General features: G+C 40.6%; 1 protein-coding gene across 1 annotated transcript; it reads left to right on the forward strand.

Annotated features, from left to right (window-relative positions):
• Positions 1 to 1,256: 1,256 nt before the first annotated feature.
• LOC109486688 (cytochrome P450 3A8-like) lies at positions 1,257 to 16,539 on the forward strand. Its single transcript, XM_019790580.1, has 14 exons — positions 1,257 to 1,398; positions 5,683 to 5,776; positions 6,681 to 6,733; positions 7,188 to 7,284; positions 7,952 to 8,068; positions 8,690 to 8,778; positions 9,673 to 9,821; positions 10,693 to 10,832; positions 11,035 to 11,119; positions 12,018 to 12,178; positions 12,649 to 12,737; positions 13,742 to 13,879; positions 15,004 to 15,166; positions 16,350 to 16,539. Exons 1-14 carry the CDS (start codon positions 1,319 to 1,321, stop codon positions 16,437 to 16,439), a joined length of 1,545 nt encoding a protein of 514 aa, XP_019646139.1. The 5' UTR covers positions 1,257 to 1,318; the 3' UTR covers positions 16,440 to 16,539.
• The last annotated feature ends 6,882 nt before the right edge of the window (positions 16,540 to 23,421 follow it).

A 23,421-nucleotide genomic window follows, 5' to 3' on the forward strand; every position in this document is an offset into this window, starting at 1 on the left:
TGTCTAACAGGGTGCCAAAAACACCCTACGGATTTGGTGCGCCAATGTGTCAACATAACACATTTGTGACCAAGCGCCGTTAATTTTTTTTTTGGTGAAGTTATAAAGGTCAGTTAATCATTCATATAATCAAATCAATATGGCCTTAAATGATACTGAAGAGAAATCGCAGAATGTACCATTGACGTCGCAGACTAGTGTACTCCGATCGGGATCTCTACCAGCAGAATCGCCGATTCTTCCAGATCAGTACTAGTCTCTATCGTGACATATACTAGTCTTCTTTTGAGGCTAGGGCAGGACTAAATTAGTGGGTTTCATGTGCACCATTAATCATTATATATTAACTAGCAGATCTTTTGGTGGGGGGAAAGACAGTATCAAATTGGCCAGGCTGTGGTGGGGAAATGGTTACAGACGCCAACGCGATACTGTCTTCGCCCCACCGAAAGATCTGCTTGGAGATTAACTAAATACATGTACATGATTTTGTAAAATCTACAAATCAATTATTTTTTTATTGCTAGGACGGCTTTCTTTTGTAGGATAAGACTGCCATTGGTCAGAATATGATCGACTGAACAGTGTCATTTGACGAAGGCATGAGATCGTGGAACTCTAGTTATTTTATGTTGACCTAAATGCCCAAGTCACTGTTTGTGTTTCTATATAGCTATATAGCTATTATCTACAGCATGTATTTACATTGACTGAGGAAAAGAATCCAACTGGACTTCGAACTGAGGCTTGATGCTGTTATAAATAGTCCGTTCGAATAGCTGTGGCTCTTTGTTGTCACCAACGACAGTTTAACTATTAGTGTCAATATCCTTAATCTGATGAAAAATGATCAAATATTGATCGAATTATTCCGTTTCTCAACCCTTTTTTGTGTAAAATGTGCGAAGGCGGTTCCTAAGAGAAAGCACGAAGTCACACATTAACGCAAAACACACACCATCAATTCAACACACGTGATCGTCTGATTTTATGGGTCAGTTTGTACCTGAGGGAAGGACCCCTAGACGTTACATAGTAGCGCTTGATTATCGTCGAATCATCATGTATCACCTATATATTGAGCGCATGTTATGACAAATCTTTCCCAAAACACATAAGATTTCATAACGTCAATATTTTTAACCGGTTGCACTCACTCACAGACAAACATGACGATCAACAAATTAAATAGTAACAGACATCAGTGCATATCTATGGGGCCCTGCCTACCCTTTATCAAAATACCTCAGCAAACGGGCCCTTCAAACAGTAGTTGAATTGGACACCCGAGTGTGGGCCAGGCTGGGGTAACGTCAACATGGTTTGGAACTACCTTCTCCACATCTTCCTGTCGCCAACATTCGTGCTGGTGGTACTGTTCTTCATCCTTTTCTATGTGTAAGTCCAGTCAATTATCAGTTATTAGTGTGCAATACTAGTAATACATGTGCAACACTGTACTGTACTCTCTCGAAGCGGAAGTGTGTTTAGACCTCGCCCCGGCACTTTTTTTTGTTATCTGTCTTTTTTTCTCATCTTTAGTTTGTGGCTGCTGGATGTAGGCTCTGCAACGAGTCATAAAATGAGTAATAAAATTAGCCCCCCAAAGTCGAGTGAACAATTGGCCAGAAATTTTTTTAAATATCTACAAAGTACTACTGTTTCCCCTGCAAGGGAGTCTAAATTAGACTAAATTTAGGTATGTTGTTGGCTACTATAAGGTAAATTTGGTAATGGGCCAGGGGGCTGTGGTATTAGGTCTTCGTAAAATGCTGTTGAAAATTTTAAGCAGATGTGTTCATTCATGTAAACTCCTCTTTTATGGTGCCATATGGCAAGGTGTACAGCTCGAGCCCCTTTGTGTTAATAAATGTTGAACTGATAAGACAATAAGATAAGTATTGCTATAATTCCCTTTGGCGTATGATACCTTGTCAGTTACGCTTATGCTGACCTCTGAAAAAATTGCAAACAAATTTCAAGAATTATGTCTGAATGGTATAAACTCATTCATATGTCTGTTTTTGTTCCTTGAACATTCTTTTGTGGTTTATTTTCGACCTTGGGGTGTGGTGATTGAAATATCATAATTTAGAGTTAAAATTAAGTCAATTTAGCTGACTTGAATATCAAAGCAGAATATTTGCAAATCTACCGTGGTTTTCCCCCAACACGAACGTGAAATACACACCTGGAAACCTATGTGAGGCAGGCGGGACAGAACTCTTGCGCCCCGACCACGATCAGACTGGATACCAGGCTACAGTGGTTACTTAGGAGTAGGTCGGGAGCAAGGTCGGCTGTGGTTGGCAGGTGTTTGGCGAAGTGGGCTACTGTTCGACTGTCAGCCGATTGTTTGAGAATGTTTAAAAAGTGAATTCGAGGGGATTCATTCCTCAGCTAACCGACATCTTGCACACGCAGTCGTCCCTCAGTAAGACATCTGGAGCCGCATATATGCATAGTTCCCGTTTAGAACTTTTATTCAGCCTGTCACACGACCGGTTTCGTTTGAGAATGTTTAAAACATTCGGGTGTGGACGGGCCGGAGGACAGGGTAGCTAGTGGTTGGGTGGTGTATGGGAGTAAGTCGGGCCGTGTTTCGGGGGCCAACTCTAACTCAATTGCCATTACGGATTTATACAGAAAGTTAGACGTGGCCTAAATCTGGCCAGACTGCTCCCAAACTTCAGTCAACCTTCAAATAGTTGGTTATTTATGTGGTTCGTGTGGCGTAGCGGCAGAGTGCACGACTCGGAACCAAGAGGTCCCGGGTTCGAGTCCTGACATGCCACTGATCTTGTGCCCTTGGGAAAGGCACTTAACATGACTTTCCTCACTTCACTCAGGTGGAAATGAGTATTGTCCTGTCCTGTATTTGTACTCTGTTGGTGACGGCATAAAATAAGTTGATATAACTTGAGTGTGCCGTCGCTATATTTGGTCATGAAATGTTGGAATAAAAAAAAAGATAAAAGTCGTATAAAACTAATGACGCGACCACATCACGCCACGGCGCTGGCAAATGAGAGCGAATTTTCAATTTATGGTCAAGGACGTTTCTGTGAGTTAGACAAACACCTCCTATCTTAACAATCAAAACGTTTACACAGCCGAACGGTCACCCAGTTAATATGCAAACCAAAATAGTTTAGCAACATTTTAAAACGTATCCCCGAACTCAAGGATACCGTGTTTTCGTCAGTATTGGACAGTAGTATGGCTGCTAAACACTGAAACGATCAGAAAAGTCATTTTTAGGAAAGCAAAAATCCGACGTTACGTTTTTAATCTCCCGTGATCACTTGGAGCTGGAGTGCGTGACCAAGCGCACGTACCGATGTTGTAGCTAGGTATTTGTCATTTGTGCAAGAGTTCTCGATCTTTTTTTGATGACGCCTAAGGGGCACGTTTGACTTTACCCCACTCTGTGACTAACATATGCAACCATCATCATAATATTTTTCAATAGGGCTGCGCACATAACACCTATACCTATACCTGTAAAATTAATTAGGTACAGGTCCGGTGTTGAGCCAAATCCTTGAGCTGCCACATACGTGAGAGGTCAGGTGTTTAGGGCTAGTGTTAGTGTTAGAGTTGGGATCATTGTTCAGGGCTAGGGTTAGGTTAGGTGTAGTCTCCCACATCACTACCCCCCTCCCACCCTTGTCTCAGGTATATTGGAAACCTCCAAGTAGTGTCGGAGTCATGTATTTGGCAGGATCATGTATATGGCTTGACACTGGGTCTTCCTGACGATAACGCTCATTGTTCATGGCTAGGGTTAGACTTAAAATTTGGGTTAGGTTAGGCTGATTCTCCCACATCACGATTAACCCTCTCCCACCCCTAGCTTGTCTCAGGTATATTGGAAACCCCCAAGTAGCTATATAGTGTCGGTCTCATGTATTTGGCTTGACACTGGGTCTTCACATGTGGTGTACCTGTACCTGTACGAGTGAGTAGAGACACGAAAAGTCAATAATTCTGACAAACTCCCAGACACATTGTCCTTGGACGTTGGACAAGGCGGTTGGTATATTTCTACCTTTGCTCCGGGCTTCCGTATTAGATTTGGAAAGGTGAAGGTTTGATGTTACATGCAGCAGTATCGTTAATTATCAATCAGGATATGATAATAAGCCGTGGCAGAAGTGGCGTGAGGAGTTTTGTTTAAATTAGGCCACAGCAAGTAAATTTTATGGATGACATCAGTGCGCGCATTAATTTTCGGCTTATTTTGGAGAAAAAAAAAACACAAATTTGGTTGCCTTCTGACAGTGGTCACCATGCCGAAAATGGGCAAAGATGTCTGTTGCCATGCCGGAAGGTGGATGGCAGCTAACTGAAAGAGAGGAGACTTTGATGCAGTGATATGTGATGCTGGCTGTGTATATGTGATGTTCCCACTGAATAAAAACCATTTGTACAATGATTGAGTCAAAATTTTAAAAGTAGGAACCATGTTTTTTTCGGCCCGTCTTGTTTTTCCGCCCGCTCGCATTAGATTTGGAGTCTGGGGAGTATGTCATCCATAAAATTTACTTGCTGTGGCCTTAACCACACAAACAATTGACAGTCTCACACCTTTGAACGAATGAAAAAAGTGATACATGCTGGCATACATGTTAGCAATTCAGTTTTTTTGGTATATCAACTTGCAATACATAAACCTATCAATAGTGTATTATTTCGTACTTACAGAAAGATTTTCGTTAATCCTTCCTACTTACTAATTTTCGATGGTCGGCTGCTCCATAGAAGCCATTTATTGAAGATTAGTAGCATTTAGGACAATGCAACCAGAAAAAACTTAGAAAGTTATCAGAAAGAACGACTTGCTATAGCATTTCTACTGATTAGTACTTAACCCGCGTACATAGTACGTAATACTAGTTGTCCGAGGCAAGTGTGTTTTTAGTCACTCCATGATCACTCCGATTTCTTGTTGAGTTAAACTTTTAAGTTCAGTTACAATTTTTTTATCATTTTTGTGTTCATTATGTCAGAGGATATACCATTTACTAAAAAATGGTTTGACTCGTCGACGCACTTTTACTATATGTTAATTAATCGTTATGTCATGTAATACTTTAAACTGACAGAATGTTGTTAATTGACAGAATTGTTTTTAATTGACAAAATGTTGAATTAACAAAATTCAGTCGAGTTCAAGACTGCCAAGTTGATTAAATAAAGTTTGACTTGATGGAATGAATGAATGAACTTTATTGCTTGACAGTTGTACATGGTACAATGTATGGCATCAATAACAGTGTGATCAATACAATCAAGTCTATTCTAGGAGACTACTAGTATTACTACAGGAATAAGACGGTAAACGGTGTTTGACATGATGTGAGTTAGGCGTTGCTATCTGTTACAATACTTTTTCTCTTTTGTAATGCACTACATATATATTGGCCTAAGTACGTAGATATGGAGTCGGGGCATGACATAAGTAGATTGAAAATATCTAAATGTTTGTCTTTGGGAGAGGTTTACCAGTTTTACATGTGATCATTTTCATTGATTTTTGTCTATCTAAAGTATATGTAGGACAGGTCATTATGAAATGATATTCATCAATACTACAGCAGGGTTCTTGTGCATCTGTAGTGGTGTGCCTGTTCAGATGCCATGCTCTCTCTCAGAAGTATTTTCTTTTGCCGATTGTAGGTATGCCACATGGCCGTACAAGACATTCCAAAAGCTGGGAATCCCTGGCCCGCCCCCGTTACCACTCATAGGCAACCTGATAGACTACAAGAAGGTATGATGTCCGTTTATGTTTGATTTGGTTGTTTTAGTGGTCATTGACTACCCTACATGTAAATGTGCCTATCAGAGTGAAACAACTGAACACTACTTTCTACATTGTAAACTTTATTCTAGTCAAAGAAGTACTCTGTTATCATCTCTCTCCAACATAGTAGAGCTACAGCATCTCAATGACAGTTCCCTATGTTCCTTACTACTGCGAGGGTCCCCATCACTCTCACACCTACAAAACTGTAATGTTTTTGATTTCAAAACTTCCTTTACTGTACGGGTAGATTCTCGTAATTGATAGATCACCAACTTGTCTTGTTTGTATTTATCTTGGTTTTATCCACCTTGTAATTATGCATGTATCTTGTCAATGTGTTTTATACTCGTTGTATGTTTTGAGTAGAAGGTGTTATATAAGCAAGTTATGCTTTTTGCCCAATACTCAATAAATATATGTAAATGATAAGAAAAGAGAGAGGAAGGTTCTAAATGCGTGACATGGGCTTAATGTAAAGGTTTAGTCATGGTCAATATCAACGGACAAACTACAACAACATAACTATATACATGTACATACATACATACATACATACATACATACATACATACATACATACGTACATACATACATACGTTACATACATACATTGTACATACATACATACAAGCATACATACATACATACATATATACATACATACATACATACAAACAAACATACATACATACATACATACGTACGTACGTACATACATACATACATACATACAAACATATAAACATACATACATACATACATACATACATATTGTACATCACAACATACACCATCACGACGAGCTCAAAAGAGTACTTCATTGTAGTAGTCATATGTCACGTTAACGTCATCATTATCTTGATCTCAGGGCCTCAGCAACATTGATCTTGAGTGGATGAAGAAATACGGCAAGTACTGGGGGTACGTAACTCATGATAATTGGTTGATTGATGACTGGTTTATTATTCACATAAACAAATACATAGACATACAGGTTTAAAAGTCGGTGGCAGCCTAAATGGCTGAATTGTAGACTTTTTTTACAATTTAACATCTTGAGAATATTATCAATTCAGACTTCAATACAAACACTACATATACATAGGAAATACAATATCAAAAGTACGAAAAGTACAGCATCCAGTACAGCATCCAGTATGTTACAGAACTTGCGTATCGTTCAGCAACTTTGTCATATGTGTCATTGGTGTGATAGATGTGGTTGTAGATTACCCATGAAACAGAAGTTTGTAAGTAAAACGTAATGATAATACAGACATGATGAAACATTCATGGTAAAACAGTACGTTGCATTATTATATAAAACAATGTTGACGGCATGAGCAGTGTAAAAGCGACTTTGTATTTCCTCTAGGGTGTATGAGGGACAACTGCCTGTGCTCATCGTCGCAGACACCAAACTCATCAAACAGATCAACGTCAAGGAGTTCCCCAATTTCGCCAACCGCAGAGTATGTATAAATGTTATGTACATGTACATGTAGACATATCATATCTCCAGCGTACCATCTCTAAGACTTTGCATAGACAGAACAATAAACTGTTGTTGTACTTTCCGTAACTCCCGGATTCCCGATCGAAAGCGATTGGCCATCAGGCCACAGCAAGTAAATTTTATGGATGACATCCTCCGCAGACTACAAATTTAATGCGAGCGGGCGAAAAAAACAAGGTGGGCCGAAAAAACAAGATTCCTACATTTTTAAATTTTGACTCAATCATTGTACAAATACTTTTTATTCAGTAGGAACATCACATATACGCAGCCAACATCACATATTACTGCATCAAAGAAAGAAAGAAACAAACAAAACATTAAATCAGAGCCTTTTCTTGTCTTCTCTCTTCATAGTTATCTGCCATCCACCTTCAGGCATGTTGACCACTGTCAGAAGTCATTTTCGGCATGGTGACCACTGTCAGAAGGCAACAAAATTTCTTCTTTTTTCCCCAAAATCAGACGAAAATTAATGCGCGCGCTGATGTCATCCATAAAAATTACTTGCTGTGGCCTTACTTATCCTGATGAAGGCGACAGCGGTCTATCTATGTATGTATATATGTATGTCTATATATATTGTGAATAAACCATTGCTGTTTTTCTGGTCCCTGCTCCAGCTGATGCCGGGGAACGGACCAGTGATGAAGTACAGTCTGACGGTTCTACAGGACGCCGAGTGGAAACGAGTCCGCAGCTACATGAGCCCCTTCAACAGTGCCTACAGTCTCAAACAGGTCCAAATAGAATCTCATACCTCCGACAAATATTTGGCAACATTTTCAATCTGTCAGTTGTAAAGATAAATATTACTCTCCAAGCATAGGTTTGGGTTATTTTTGGCGTGCTTTTAGACTTTTTTGTATCGGGGTTTCTTTTTTGCACTGGAATTTTTCTTGCACCCAACTCTGCTTGGAGTGTAGATTAAGATTACCTATGCATGATGTACAAAATGACTAATAAACTGGTGACCGTTCCAGCTACTAAATATCTAATACCAGCTCAGAAAAGAACAAGAAATAGTTATGCCTTCAAGTACCAGAGTTATCAAAGAAGGATTGAGGTGTTCAAAAACTCATTCTTTCCTAGAACTATCGCAGAGTGGAACTCGCTGTCACCAATTACAGTAGGGGCATTGTCATTAGATAGCTTTAAACAATGTTTAGAGTTAGATGTTCAAGGGTTATATAGGGGTAACAAGTCGTTCGGTGTAATGTAGTCAGCTGCCGCCGCGCCGCGTGCCTGCGAAGCTGGTGTGTTACGCTGAGGGGCGGTTATACCGTACCGGCTATACAGATACAGATACGGAACTCAAGTTTATATTTTATTTATCTATTTGTTTGTTTGTATGTTTACAGCTGTGCTATCTGATAGAGCAGACCTCTGATAACCTGGTTGCCGCCATGACACGATACTACGATGCAGGGCAGTATGTTGATGTCAAGGAGTGGGTACTAGTATACTGTTTCATATGCGTACATTTTACACAAAAATACTGTAGTATCATTGTTCTGTATTAGGCCACATCGACTTAATTTCATGGATGACATCCGCGCGCGCAATAGTTTCGACTTTTCTCCAAAGAAAAAAAGATCACGCCCTCCGAGGCTGTAGGCCTGGGTAGTCCATGATAGTTAGCGACATTACGGAGCCGTCGGTAACTCTGGAGGATGGCACCCAGGCTACCCAAGCTCCACGACTCAAAAACTCATACGTACAGTACCGACTCATAAATTCCGAAAAACATCAAGCATGTGCCGGTTTGTAGTATACGCCACTTTGCACTTCCGCAAGTTCACGATACCGGCTTTGTATTCCTGTGGTTTAGTTGCATTTTTATTTTGGGGCGGATTTTTTTATTCGCCCGCGCGTACTAGTTTGGGGTCTTAATTTTAATAAAATTAAGTCGGTGTGGCCTAAAATATGGGTCTATCATCATCATTATGGTTCTAAGTGACATGGTTTTCTGACATGGGTGTGTGTCACGGTTGCCTCCTGGGTTTGCGTCATGGCTTTTGGACATGATTCTGTCAGGGTTCTGCAGCCATGCTTCTATGACATGCATGGATCATGTGTATGTATGTTTAAGATACAACACAAATGGCAAACATGTGTATGGGTCAGAGCGTTCGGCTCGGAACCAAGAGGTCCCGGGTTCGATCCCCATTATGTATTATAACTGTGATCACCCTTCTTTTGAGTTTTTTTCTCGTTACTGGTAACATTGCTGTCAATATTAACGCGGTGGCTTCAAATGTCAGTGGTTGTTTGGAACATTATGCATTATATACGTCCTTGAGGTTTCGAATTTCAGATTTCTTGTTTTCTTCTTTTCATACAGGATTTTCGGATGCTACACCATGGATGTCATTTCCAGCACGGGATTCGGAACCGACGTTAACTCCCTCAGCGACCCAGACAGCATCTTCATCAAAAACGTTAAAAAGTTCTATGCAATCGGAGCCCTGAGTCCCTTCACTCTGCTGACTTGTAAGTACCGGTGGCTTATAACTCTTATCAGAAAGATAAGATGGTGGGGTCGTGTGGCGTAGCGGCAGAGTGCGCGACTCGGAACCTAGAGGTCCCGGGTTCGAGTCCTCACATGCCACCGATCTTGTGCCCTTGGGAAAGGCACTTTACACGACTTTCCTCACTTGGCTCTGGTGAAAATGAGTATTGTCCTGTCATGTATTGTCCCCTGTGTTGGGGACGGCATTAATATAAGTTGTTAATACTTGGTGTGCCGTCACCTAGTCTGGAGATTGCTTGTTGGAATAAAAAAAAGATAACAAAACAGCCACTGTACATGTTGAAGAAAATAAAAAAAGGTACAGATAAAAAATGTTTCACACAACACGTTTGTATGGCATTAAATATTGATGATTGATACTACTATTGTAAAACACTTGCCAATGGATAATTTGCGAAGAGAAAAGACATAGAGGGCCCAAATTTGACTTTGACTTTCGCCTCCCTAAGACCTATCCACATACCAAATATCATTACAATCCTTAAAGGCCTTCTTAAATTTATGCCGACCACAGATACACGCACACAGACACACAGACACACACACACACAGACACACACACAGATACACACACACCACACAAACACACACACAAACACACACACACAGGCAGACACACGCACACAGAAACACACACACACACAACACACACACACGCACACACACACACAGACAGACAGACACACGGACACAGACACACACAGACACACACACACACAGACACACGCGCGCGCGCACGCACACAGGCACAGACACACACACAGACACACACACACACACACACACACACACATGATCAATGACCAATGTTGTTGAATGTTGTGTGTACAGTTGGTTTTCCGTGGTTTGCCTTCTTTCTGGACCGCCGAAACTGGTTCTTCAACATCGTGCCGCCGCCTGTCTTCAACTTTTTTGCCGACGCCATCAGGAGGGTGATTTCTATCAGGGAGTCCAATCCAGCTGAATCGGACGTAAGTTAGACACAGTCCTATTCTCAGGCCATGCATTGCATTAAACCTTATTCGTGTTTTCCGACCAAGTAATCAACCAAACAAGTAACCAACCATATAACCAACCAACCAAGGAACCAACTCTTCCAAATTGCAAATTAAAACTTGTTTGCTGCACTAATTACAAAGTTTTATATCATGACTCCTTCTTTTAATAACTCAGAAACGAGTTGACGTGATGCAGCTGCTGCTGAAATCCCACAACACGTCCTTGGATGACCCCGAGCACAAAGGGACTATCAAACACGGTTAGTACGACGTGTACGTGCTGATGATACAGGCTGTCACGTGGGGCTGATTGTTGTCTTTCAACGTATATCTACGGGATGAATCCCACTTTTGACACCAGTTCGCATTCCCTACTTCTGCTACGCGGGTTTGTTCACTCTCTGTCCTATAGTTCCAAATGGTGTCACGATGGTGTTTGATACACGTATAGAGGTTCTTTGTCAATCCCACTTCTGACACCATTTTGTATTCCCTACTTCTGCTACGCGGGTTTGTTCACTCTCTGTCCTATAGTTCCAAATGGTGTCACGATGGTGTTTGATACACGTATAGAGGTTCTTTGTCAGTCCCACTTCTGACACCATGTCGTATTCCCTACTTCTGCTACTAGGGTTTATGCACTCTCTGTCCTAGTTCCAAATGGTGTCACGATGGTGTTTGATACACGTATAGAGGTTCTTTGTCAATCCCACTTCTGACACCATGTCGTATTCCCTACTTCAGCTACGTGGGTTTGTTCACTCTCTGTCCTAGTTCCAAATGGTGTCACGATAGTGTTTGATACACTCATAGGGGTTCTTCGAATTCGTTAATCCCACTTCTGACACCATTTTGTATTCCCTACTTCTGCTACTAGGGTTTATTCACTCTCTGTCCTAGTTCCAAATGGTGTCATGATGGTGTTTGATACACGCATAGCAGTTCTTTGTTAATCCCACTTAATCACACTGACACCATTTTGTATTCTTTACCTCTACTCTGTTCTTAATATCACACATGCTACAACTAAGACATTTTTTGGTTAAAAGCCAAAGCTAAATTGTCGTTGTTGTATTGTGAACGTTATAAGATTCACTAAGTTATCAAAAAGTTCTCTGAGACACTTAAATGTAATATAATCCCCTACTGACCATACAGGGCTCTCCTACAATGAGATTTTGGCCAACGGCTTTATTTTCTGGATTGGCGGATACGACACCACCGCGACCACCATATCCTTCCTGGCGTACAACCTGGCTCTCAACCCGGACATCCAGGAGAGGGTCATTGCCGAGATCGACGGAATCATGAGGGGCAAGGTAGGTCATAATTATGTTTACCGAAGGAAAACATATTATTTTTGCTCGGTTTCTTCTTCTCCTTCCTCTTCTTCTTCTCCAATGACCTCTGACCTGGCCAATGGCCTCATTTGTTGACGTCTGTCACCATGGTAACTAGTGTCGGGTTACATAATGTTGCAATTTCACTATAGTAGGAGGGATTTAGACTCCTGTCATCATATACATGTATGTGAATGTGTTTGAGTAAGAATTAACAGAGCAGACCATATATCTGAAGGTAAACATTATGCATTTGCTTTGCTATATGTTATTTCCTTATGTATGACCATTATTGCAACATACTAAGTGTCTTTATAAGTGCAAAACGACGTGGTCCATATGGGGGTCAATTCAAGGTCAGATAGCAATGTTCTCAATAATCCTTCAATGTTGTTTTGAAAGATAATTGGTCTAGTTATTAATTGAAGGCAAAATTGTCGTTGAAACAGGAACGCATGGACTACGATGCTGCCCACGAGATGAAGTACTTGAAGATGTGTGTGGATGAGACCCTGCGCATGTATCCGCCCTCCCAGCGGTAGGTGCTAGGCCACAGCAAATAAACTTTATAGATGACATCCTCCGCAGACTCCAAATCTGATGCGAGCGGGCAAAAAAGAACAAGATTCCTACATATTAAAATTTTCGATGTCTGTCAGACACTGGACTTTTAACTGGAGTACCGCTTCTCCCCGCTGTATGTTGCGAAATTAGGTGGCGCTTTTGCGGCGAGAACACAATCCCAAACGTGGCTGGGTTCGTAGCCCTCTACATATAGTGGCGAGAAGCACGTGCACTACTTCAGTTAGGTGATCTGAGGAAAGCTTCTGACAGACATCGAAACGTACCACAGCAAGCCAAGAGACATTACTAGTTGTGTAAAAACTTCAGTTAGGTGATCTGAGGAAAGCTTCTGACAGACATCGAAACGTACCACAGCAAGCCAAGAGACATTACTAGTTGTGTAAAAACTTCAGTTAGGTGATCTGAGGAAAGCTTCTGACAGACATTGAAACGTACTACAGCAAGCCAAGAGACATTACTAGTTGTGTAAAAACTTCAGTTAGGTGATCTGAGGAAAGCTTCTGACAGATATCGAAACGTACCACAGCAAGCCAAGAGACATTACTAGTTGTGTAAAAACTTCAGTTAGGTGATCTGAGGAAAGCTTCTGACAGACATCGAAACGTACTACAGCAAGAGACATTACTAGTTGTGTAAAAAGAAAATTATGTGGGGTCGTGTGGCGAATCGGCAGCGTGCTCAACTCGGAACCGAGAGGTCCCGGGTTCGAGTCCAGATATGCCACCGATCTTGTGCCCTTGGGAAAGGCACTTTACACGGCTTTCCTAAGTATTGTCTTGTCCTGTATTCGTCCTCTGCGCCTCTGTGTTGGTGGCGGCATAAAATAAGTTGATATAACTTGAGTGTGCTGTCACCATGTCTAGTCATGAAATGTTGGAATAAAAAAAATCACAAGATCCTATGTTCTACCAACCAGATGAAGTTATTTTCGGAGATATTCATTCTTGTGTCTTCTAGATTTGACCGTGAGGCCAAGGAGGACATCGATCTTGATGGAGTGAAGAATCCCAAGGGCATGTGTGTCCAGTTCTCCTCTTTCGCCATCCACTATGACCCTGACAACTGGCCAGACCCGGAGAAGTTCGATCCTGAGAGGTATATAGAACACTACTGATATTATATAGCAGCACAAATTAGCATTTATAACATATTGTTGCCTCTCCATGGAATCCAAATGTCAAATATCAATTTTTCTGACGGATACAATACCATATACTTCTTTACTTGGGGGTACATTAAGGACAGTTCAGCTGCAGCATGTTTAGGACAAAAAAACGGTTCTGCTGCAGTACCAAGGTTATCCACCAGGAGGCCCATATTTGACCTTGACCTTTGTCTTCTCAAGACTTACCAACATATCAAATATCATCACAATCCATAAAGGCGTTCTGAAGTTATGCTGACCACAAAGTTACGGAAACACACACACACACACACACACACACACACACACACACACACACACACACACACACACACACACACACACACACACACATACACAGACAGGCACACACAGAGACACGCCAAAAACAATACCTCCATTTTTCATGGAGGTGAGAAGTACTGGATGCTACTTGAAACGTCCGACAGCTTCCAATATCTCTATCCAGTTGCTTGAGTAACTGTTTTCTTGTTTATCGCATTCCACTTGAGCACGTTTTCCCTGGAGTTCGGCGTGCCCTCTGTGCTCTTGCCAATTTCAGGTCGCCGTGAGAGCACGGCGTGAGCTCCGTCAAGTGAAATGGGGGTATAAGGCCACACAACACAGTCCGGGTACAAAGTAGTGCACAATACTAGAGAAAGGTACAGAGATTGTTCTGTGCATGGCATCGAGATGTAACCTGTGGTAAATGTTAGAGGAATAAGTCAGTCTTGAGACTGTGAAAGTTGAATTATGGTGCATATTCAGTCGGCGTAGATTTTCGCTTGGATACTTGTCCCGCCTAGTACTGTGCGTTGGCTGCAGTTCCATGACCTCTGCAGTGGCGCTAATAGAAGAGGGCGTGACAAGAAAACGGCAAATTTAAGCTCATTTTCACATATTTTGTACACTATAACCTTAAATTAAATATATCAAAATTTTGACCCTTGCTTGTGCACCCTAGTATAATTATCAGTGAGTGGAAGTGAGTCATTTTGGGGACCTTAACCATAGAAATCCCCATAGGACGAAAACCACCATGTGCCGCCTTGTAACCACTGAATCCGCCCTCCAGGTTCACACCTGAAGCGAAGAAGAACCGTGACCCGTACGCGTACGTGGCCTGGGGAGTCGGCCCGCGCAGCTGCGTCATGAAGCGCCTGGGCATGCTGGAGGTCAAGTTTGCCATCGCCAAGATCCTGATGAAATACCGCCTCAGGCCATGTGAGAAGACTCAGGTACACAACCCTACAACTTTTACAACACTTTTTCATGCATTACACGAATGTATGTTCCATAAACTGATTATACCAATTATGTCATGCCCTTAGGCCTAGGAATTTTTTTCTTTCATTAATGATGCGTTTCCTATTACGGGTTTGAAAAAATATGGTCGGTAGGTAGGCAGGGATTAACTTGACACAACTTGACATAACTTTATTGGCACAATAAAAAGTACAGGGACGTTTGTATGGTCTTCTACAACTAAAGCTCTAACAAAGTTAAATACATGTATGGATAACTTCATCCTACGTACAGAATATATGTATGTGGCAAATTACAAACAGAATATATATTAGTGTAACAATAAAGGTTTAACTATTCTCTAGCATGTAGTCTCTAAGATTGAAACATTCTTTAATTTTTTTCCTATTTGAGTACTGTATTGGTTATCTCCTCTGAGGGTGTAATTGAATTTATCCATAGGATCTAACGTATTGAAATCAGTTGATCAAGCGGAAAGAAAAGTGAACAGCAATAGGCGCTTATCATTGTAGAGTGTACAATCCATTATCAAATTTATGTGAGACAAGGTGAGACAAGCACTTGTGTAAAAGAAAACTCCAGTATCCTAGGTACAGTGTAGCCTGGTATCCAGTCTTACGTGATTGGGGCTGTTCCCCCCGCCCAGTGCCAACAGGCCGACCCGTTACGCTAATACAAATGGCATGCTTGGGGATTTGATTTGCCCCAACACGAACGTGGTAGGGCTAATCAATCTCTCGTGAAATACCCACCGGGAAACCTAGCTCAGGCGGGCGGGGAAGAGCTCCTGCAGCCCCGAGGAAAACCCGCCCCCACCACGTAAGACTGGATACCAGGCTAGTAAGCTAGTTTTCTCCACTAGCTCACACAACTTCACCGTTCAAATTCCTTGTTCGAAATCTTTTTACAGTGACAGTTTCTTTCCCCGTATGGCCAAGTTTTGGAATTCCCTCCATGACAAGTGTTTCCCACCAACCTACAATCTACAGGCTTTCAAATTAAACGTTCACCACCATCTCTAAGCTTGACATAGCCATGTTTCTCTCATATTTCTAGTTCAATGACAAGAAGTGGTCGTATAGGACTTGCATTGAACCACTCCGTTAAAAAAATAGTAAGGTACAGTGATGTTTACCTTGTTTGTGTCCCCTTCAGATCCCCATCCGTGTGAAGGTGAGTAACCTGACCCAGCCTGACCACGGCATGTTCTTGAAACTGGAGGCCAGGACGGACATAGCCACTTAGGTCTTCTGCCAACGTCTCAAGTGTTGAACTCTATGAAATAAGGACCAAACTATATGTTATGAAGCAAGTTTAAACTGTAATTGCCAACACAACAAATTGAACTCACCCAAATTTTCGACTGTACAACTCCAGTCTTTGTCAAGGAATGAGCAATCCACCGCTTCCGTGACGCCACGCAGATAACACGCGTGACTCCGTGAGCAGTCATGGATCATAGGTTGCAGAATGTCTGTGGCGCCCCCCGTCTCTGTTGAGGGATGGTTGTAATGCCATGATGTAGATGGCCTCTTTAATCCAGTTTAAACTTGCTTCATATAATGATTTCTACCAACACAGATGAATTTTCAAGATAAACTATATCTGAACACTGGAATGAATAGGGACTTACTCAAATTTTCGGCTGACTCCATCAACCTTGTTCACGGAATGGACCCGTCTACTCTTGGAGCGTGACGTCAGAGACGCGTGACCGCAATAGCGTGCCAGGTCATACGTGCCAGATAACTTGTGTCGCCCCCCGTCTCTGTTCAGGGTAGGTCTCTCTGTTCTGTGAACAAGTTTGATGGAATCCGAGCCGAAAAAATTGGGTACGTCTCAATTCATTCCAGTGTTGGTAGATGAAGTTTAGTCTTTATTTCATAATGACTTGTACCAAACACAGATGAACCTTCATGCTTAAAGTGTTTATTACTACTCTTTTGCTACCCTGCCACATTGATTCACTTGACAAGATATCACAACCAACATGGTGGCTAAAACTGTTTGTCTACGATACTAGATAACCTTTACTACCCCACATATATATGATCACAAACACACACATATATGGTCAATTTTGTTAAGAATGTTGGTTGAAAATACCTGTTTGACAATATACAGCCAAACTTGACCCATTGACCCATTGACACATTGCTTAAAACTGACTGGAGTCTGACATATGAGTTACTACAAGCTAGACCATTGCCTTAAGTGTTTACGAAACAGTTAACCATCATCTCAGCACGCCTCTTTGTTTGACAATTATGTGGGAAAAGTAAATATGTAAAGAACTGCAAATGTATCTGAAAGGTTTTAGGGAGTAAAGGTTGTGAGCCACAGTGTACTGTTTAGGCCATGTTGATTTGATTATATGGATGACATCCACGCGCGCATGAATTTTCGGCCGTTTCCAATAAAAAAGTTTTCGACCATACTGTAAATCGTACAAAATGAGCGAATATATGTCGTATGTTGCAAAAAAAATATTGAAAAACGATACCAATGTCATAGAATACTGAAATCAATTCAGGAAAAGAAGAAAATGACATTGTGACGAAATGAAAATGAAGAGCCGATTATTATTTGCTATACCATACTCTGTGTGTTTAGTCATTTGTTCAACCTTTATGAACACCTAGATTTCATAATGAAGGACCTTTTTTTGCCAAACTTTTTTTAGTCGCACGCTCGCATCAGTTTGGGGTTCCCAGAGGATGTCATCCATATAATCAAATCAACATGGCCTTACACAGAAATAATTCAATATCAGTGGGCTTCTGTGGCTGACTCATACATTACCATTTAACATGATCACAACAGTTAATGCTCTTGTTTTAAATATGGCTAGAACATATACTACCTTCAAAATGAAATTGTTATATTTACGTGCAATCATTATACAAAACGTGACTTACTTAATTTTGCCTACAGTGCCCTGTATTATGAAGCAATAAGAATTCTTGTAGTCCGCAATATGTTACTTATTAATCAGTGTAAGCTTTTAAGAATTTGCATGTAGTGAATTATTTTATCAGAATATGAATGTCTAAAATATCTGTACTGTATAGTGTGCAGTGAAGCATGATACGAAATTAAAATGTAGAAAATGTGTAATTGTAGAGGTACAAAGATGCAAACTACAATTGTCATACAAATAGACTTTATAGATTGTCTCTGATGGTAAGTTAGATAGTCTCTGGAATTGATAAAGGGTTAATGCCCCGCCCCGAGGTGTATATGGTGAGATAATCCCTGGTCAGGTGTGATCACCACCGAATAAACCACCAAGTGAGCGTAGCGAATATTAGTGTCTTTAGCGGTCAAGATCCACCGCAACTATTTCATGTATTTGATCACTTCTGCCCCGCCACCATAACAAGCTCGTTATGGTACACTCACAATCACGCTTCATTTCATGACCAGGACACGCATATAATGTACTAGTGATTCAATCAGAAACAAGCAAAACATTACAGTAACAACTCTTCCGGAAAAAAATTACCATACAGAAAGTGTGTGTCGCCATTTTATTTACAAAATGCAGTGTGTAAGTATACCATACTACAGTTGTATTGAAACAGTGGCGTCGTTACGCTTTGAAATTTCGCAGCTTATTTGCACAAGGGTACTTACAAATGTATACATAGTAGATTGCACTACGATTTAGGTATTTCTCCGTAAATTTACAATAAACATTAAAGTATTTATCTTGTGCTGCAAGGAGACAATGTCAGAAACAATGAGACTACTAAATCCCCAAGATTGTAGACAATATCAAGCACGTCTTGCGATTACCTGTTGGAAATTATAAATAAAACTCAAGCAAGATGACGTCACACCACTATTAATAACAGTTTTACAAACGAGTTACAAAGTACGAGAAAGCGGTATTCATCTGTTGAATTCTGTGCGCAACACAAGCGAGTCTTATGAACTTTGATGAAACATTTTGAAGTCTGCGATCCGGTACGATACTTTGTTTACTAGTGTTCCTTACTTAACCCGTACATTATGTCGTGCTCTCTCCGCTAGATGACATGCAGGCAAAGTTAAAAATGTCCTTAGACTAAGTTTGTTCTGTAACCCGAATCATGTTCGATCTGATGAAATTCGAACAAAACGTGTTACCTATGACGTCATCGGCGGCCATATCGGTCGACTCTGATTGGTTCCGGTGTTTATGGAATTTTAATGACCTCTGGGTGTGTTATGGTGTCATAACCAATAGCAAATGGGGACCTCTGATTGGTCAATGCTATCTGGCTGTATGATAATTGATCTTATAATCTGTGAAGAATACATTAACCCTCAACAGTACACCTTCCCGGACTGATTAATCTGTACACTTGGGGTCCGCGCGGACCCCAGAACAGTTTTTTGCTAATTTTTTAGAAATTATCAACATGCTACTAGCTTAATTGTTTTGCAAACTGATGTGGGAACCTCTGTGTCCACATTACATACACAAATCATACATTTTGAACTTTTTCTATTTTTTGGTGAAGAAAAGAAGACAAGAAGAAATACCCGATTTTTAAACCCATTTCAGACTGAAGGGGCTTTTGAGGCCCAACTTTGATCTCAGATAGCGGCTAAACGGCTTGCGCTAGAAGTATCAAATTTGGAGACCTTTCCTAAAATGTCTCTGGAAAAAAGTTCATATTAGTTTAATACTAGTAAGTTGATGTTTTTTTGTTGTTGCCATGGCAACGGGCTATTCTTTTGAAAATAGAAGTAATTTTGGTTTAAACATAAAAATTTTCTGAGTCTTATATTAAATTACACTTCTTTTCCAACATTAATAACATCTTACATACTTAAATATAAGTTAAATCATTTAATATGCATAGAATATGCTAATTTGATGACGTCATTGGTCAAAATCCAATATGGCGGACTATATTATTAGCTCTGACGTCATATGACGTCATAATTACACCAAAGTCATTAAAATTTTATTCTATTACTACACCATCCTCTGAAAACTTGGTAGACATACGATGAGTGCATAAAAACATATAAAAACGGAAATAAGGTAATGTATAAGAACGCCAGTGTATCCATTATGATCGAAAGCCGGCTGGGGGTCCGCGCGGACCCCAAAAGAAAATCAGATATAATTTTTTTTATAAATGGTAGAAACGGAGTTTTCTGCACTGTATTGAGAGACAACTTTGTGGGTAACAATTACCTAAAATTTCAGAAAAAAATCCTTAGAAACAAAAAAGATATTACAGAATATATAGTGCTGGGGTCCGCGCGGACCCCAGGTGTACTGTTTAGGGTTAAGTACTAAGGCTGTCAAAGGTGTGAGAAATAGAAGGAATTTGAAGGAGTGTGTTGAATGGTACTTTTATCCAGTCCTTGTTTCATGAGGTTGTTGGACCTGGGTACAGTATGCATTTGTTAAGATCATATGGCAAAAATTGTCCACATTTGGCAGTCCAGAACACGAGATATCAAAACCACAAGTTTTGCTGCAGTGCCAAGATAAGCCGACAGAGGGCCAAAATTGTAATTATTTCTTCCATAGGACAAGACCTAAACGCGACCAACTTCATGAAGTTTCTTGGCATCCAAAGCCTCTTGAGTTAACGTGCCAAACCACATACAACCTAACATACGTTACATATCCAAACATACATCTAAACGTGAACATCATTTGGTGAAGGTATGAGATTGTGGAACTTGTTTTCTCCGTATGCTGCGCTAGAAAACCGTTAAATTTGAATGCGGGACAACAAACAACTGCTGGGCAGCAAGATTTTATAGACATAGAAATGCTATATATACCAACTTCTTGATTCGCGCGAGACGTTCTAGAGCAAATGGCACACCTGGGGTCATCTGAGGTCACATACAGTTACTAAGCAACAAGGTTGTTTATGTTCGAATTCGGTATCATTCGAAGACTGATCGTGCTAGAAGGCGGCCACAAAACAAGATTTCTCCCTAGAAAAGGATCAACAAAACAAAAAACACATTTCAACAGCAAATAAAGGCACACATTTAACATAAATCATTTCTTTCAGGACCTTGGGAACCTGTAGGCCTAAAAAGAGGTAGGATTTTCTTTCCTTTACTCGTGTTTTACGCCATGTTTTCACCGCTCGAGATCGGTTTTGTTCTCTGTGTGTACTGAGCTAGTCTATAGAAGACCGTTAAATTATCAATAGTAAATAAAGCCACACATTTAACATAAATCATTTATTTCATGTCCTTCGACAGCTTTAGGCCCAAATATCTAGGATTTTCTTTACTTTTCTCGTGTTTTGCGCGCTTATTTTCCTCTGTTGGTTTCGTTATTGGTGTGTAACGTTACTGCGTTAGAAGACCGTCAAATTTGAATGCGCGACAACAAGCGGTTGGTAAGCAGCAAGGTTGTTTACAGGTTCAAATTCTGAATCCTCCGAGGAATGGCCGTGCTAGGAGGCGGTCACACAACAAGATAAAGGTAAAAAATTAAGATATATCATTTTTCTGGACCTGGGCACCTGTCAAGAGGTAGGATTTTCTTTCCTTTCCTCATGTTTTGCGTTTTTGTTTTCATCGGTCGTGTCTGATCCTCTCCTATACTGCGCTAGAAGACCGTTAAATTTGAATCCGTGACAACAAACAATTGCTAAGCAACAGGGTTGTTTACAGATTCTAATGTGCGGTAACAGGTGGTTGCTAAGCAGCAATTTTGTTTATGTTCGAATTCAGTATCATTCGAAGACTTGCCGTGTTAGGAGGCGGTCACACAACAGGATTTCTCCCAAGAAAACGAACAACAAAATAATTTTCAACAGCAAATAAAGGCGCACATTAACAAAAATATAGTTTGTTTCAGGTCCTGAAGCATCAGCAAGCCTAAAGAGGTAGGATTTCTTCCTTTCTCTATGAATTGCGCGTTTGTTTTCATCGATTACTTTCGTCCATTCCCGGTGTTGGCTATGTTTTTGTAATGAAAATTGTTGAAAGAATACCATTCATGAACGCGCTAGAAAATTGTTACAGTGGCAGGCGTTCGCTTATGACTTATATAAATGGTTCTTAAATTAACCATTTTTGGTCGGAAAGTAGCTGAAAAGTAAAAAAAAAATAGTCATGTTCACGTTGTTAATGGCATAAGCGTTAACAACGTCCTATGGGTAGATGTCCAAGGTACGCCCACACCAAATTATAGTAAAATTGCACTGTATACTAGTAAAATTGCACTGTATACTTGTAAAATTGTTCTGTATACTAATACGATTGCACTGTATTCCGTAAAATTGCACTGTATATATAATACCATGATTGTACTGTATTCCGTAAAATTGCACTGTATACTAGTAAAATTGCACTGTATTCCGTAAAATTGCACTGTATTCCGTAAAATTGCACTGTATGCTTTGGCACCCCTGTTGTCGCCTTGCCGGTTTGGGCTTTGGTAAATAGCCCTGTCCCTGGTGCTGAATGAAACATCAAGAACACTGATGTTTTTGTGTTTGTCTGTATACAGAGATACACCGCATGTCCATCACGCTAAAGGACATACCAAGTCAAATATTTTCAAGCATATCATCGTTAACATCGTTTTGTACATGTCTTGGTTTGTTTTTATTTGCTTGTGGCGTCTTGGCGTTTCACGATATTACAACGCCTCCCTGCGGTTTGGATCAACACTGCATGTATTTCAGGCTGGTTTCAGGCATATGCATAACAGAAATTCACGGGTGGTCTTTTTCTACAAAAGGACACAGTTGCCACAAATGAGGAGGTGACAATTGTGCAGATGCAAGACTTGTTAATCTATATACATGTGGAATATAGAAGCGTGGGGCTTTTGAAATATATTTGTAACATCTTTGTAACATCTTTACGTTGTAGCACCAATATTCTTCAATGTTATAAAAAGAAGGGACTTTCCTTACTTGAAAGTAGGTAGCCATGATTAATTGTTGCGAACGTTCACATCATGTACAGACAATGTGTCAATGAAGGGCAGAAATGTCTCAGTGACTAGTACTGCTTTCCTAGCCTCCACCAGGCCTTTCTACGGGAATACGGATCGTAGAATTCGGCAAAAAAGGAGAGTAAAATTGGCCAAGGGAGTTTGGCCGCGGGGAGGTAGTTTCTTTTAACTGCGCTGCCAGTCAAACCTACAAGGAGGCCAAACTCCCCCGGGAAATATTCTCCTATATATAGCCAGCGTAGTTAGTCGAGGTAGAGGCTAGCTTTCCTGTGCCAGTCCAGTCAA

This window comes from Branchiostoma belcheri, unplaced genomic scaffold, assembly GCF_001625305.1.
Source record: "Branchiostoma belcheri isolate BF01 breed outbred unplaced genomic scaffold, Haploidv18h27 scaffold82, whole genome shotgun sequence".
Taxonomy (NCBI): Eukaryota; Metazoa; Chordata; class Leptocardii; order Amphioxiformes; family Branchiostomatidae; genus Branchiostoma; species Branchiostoma belcheri.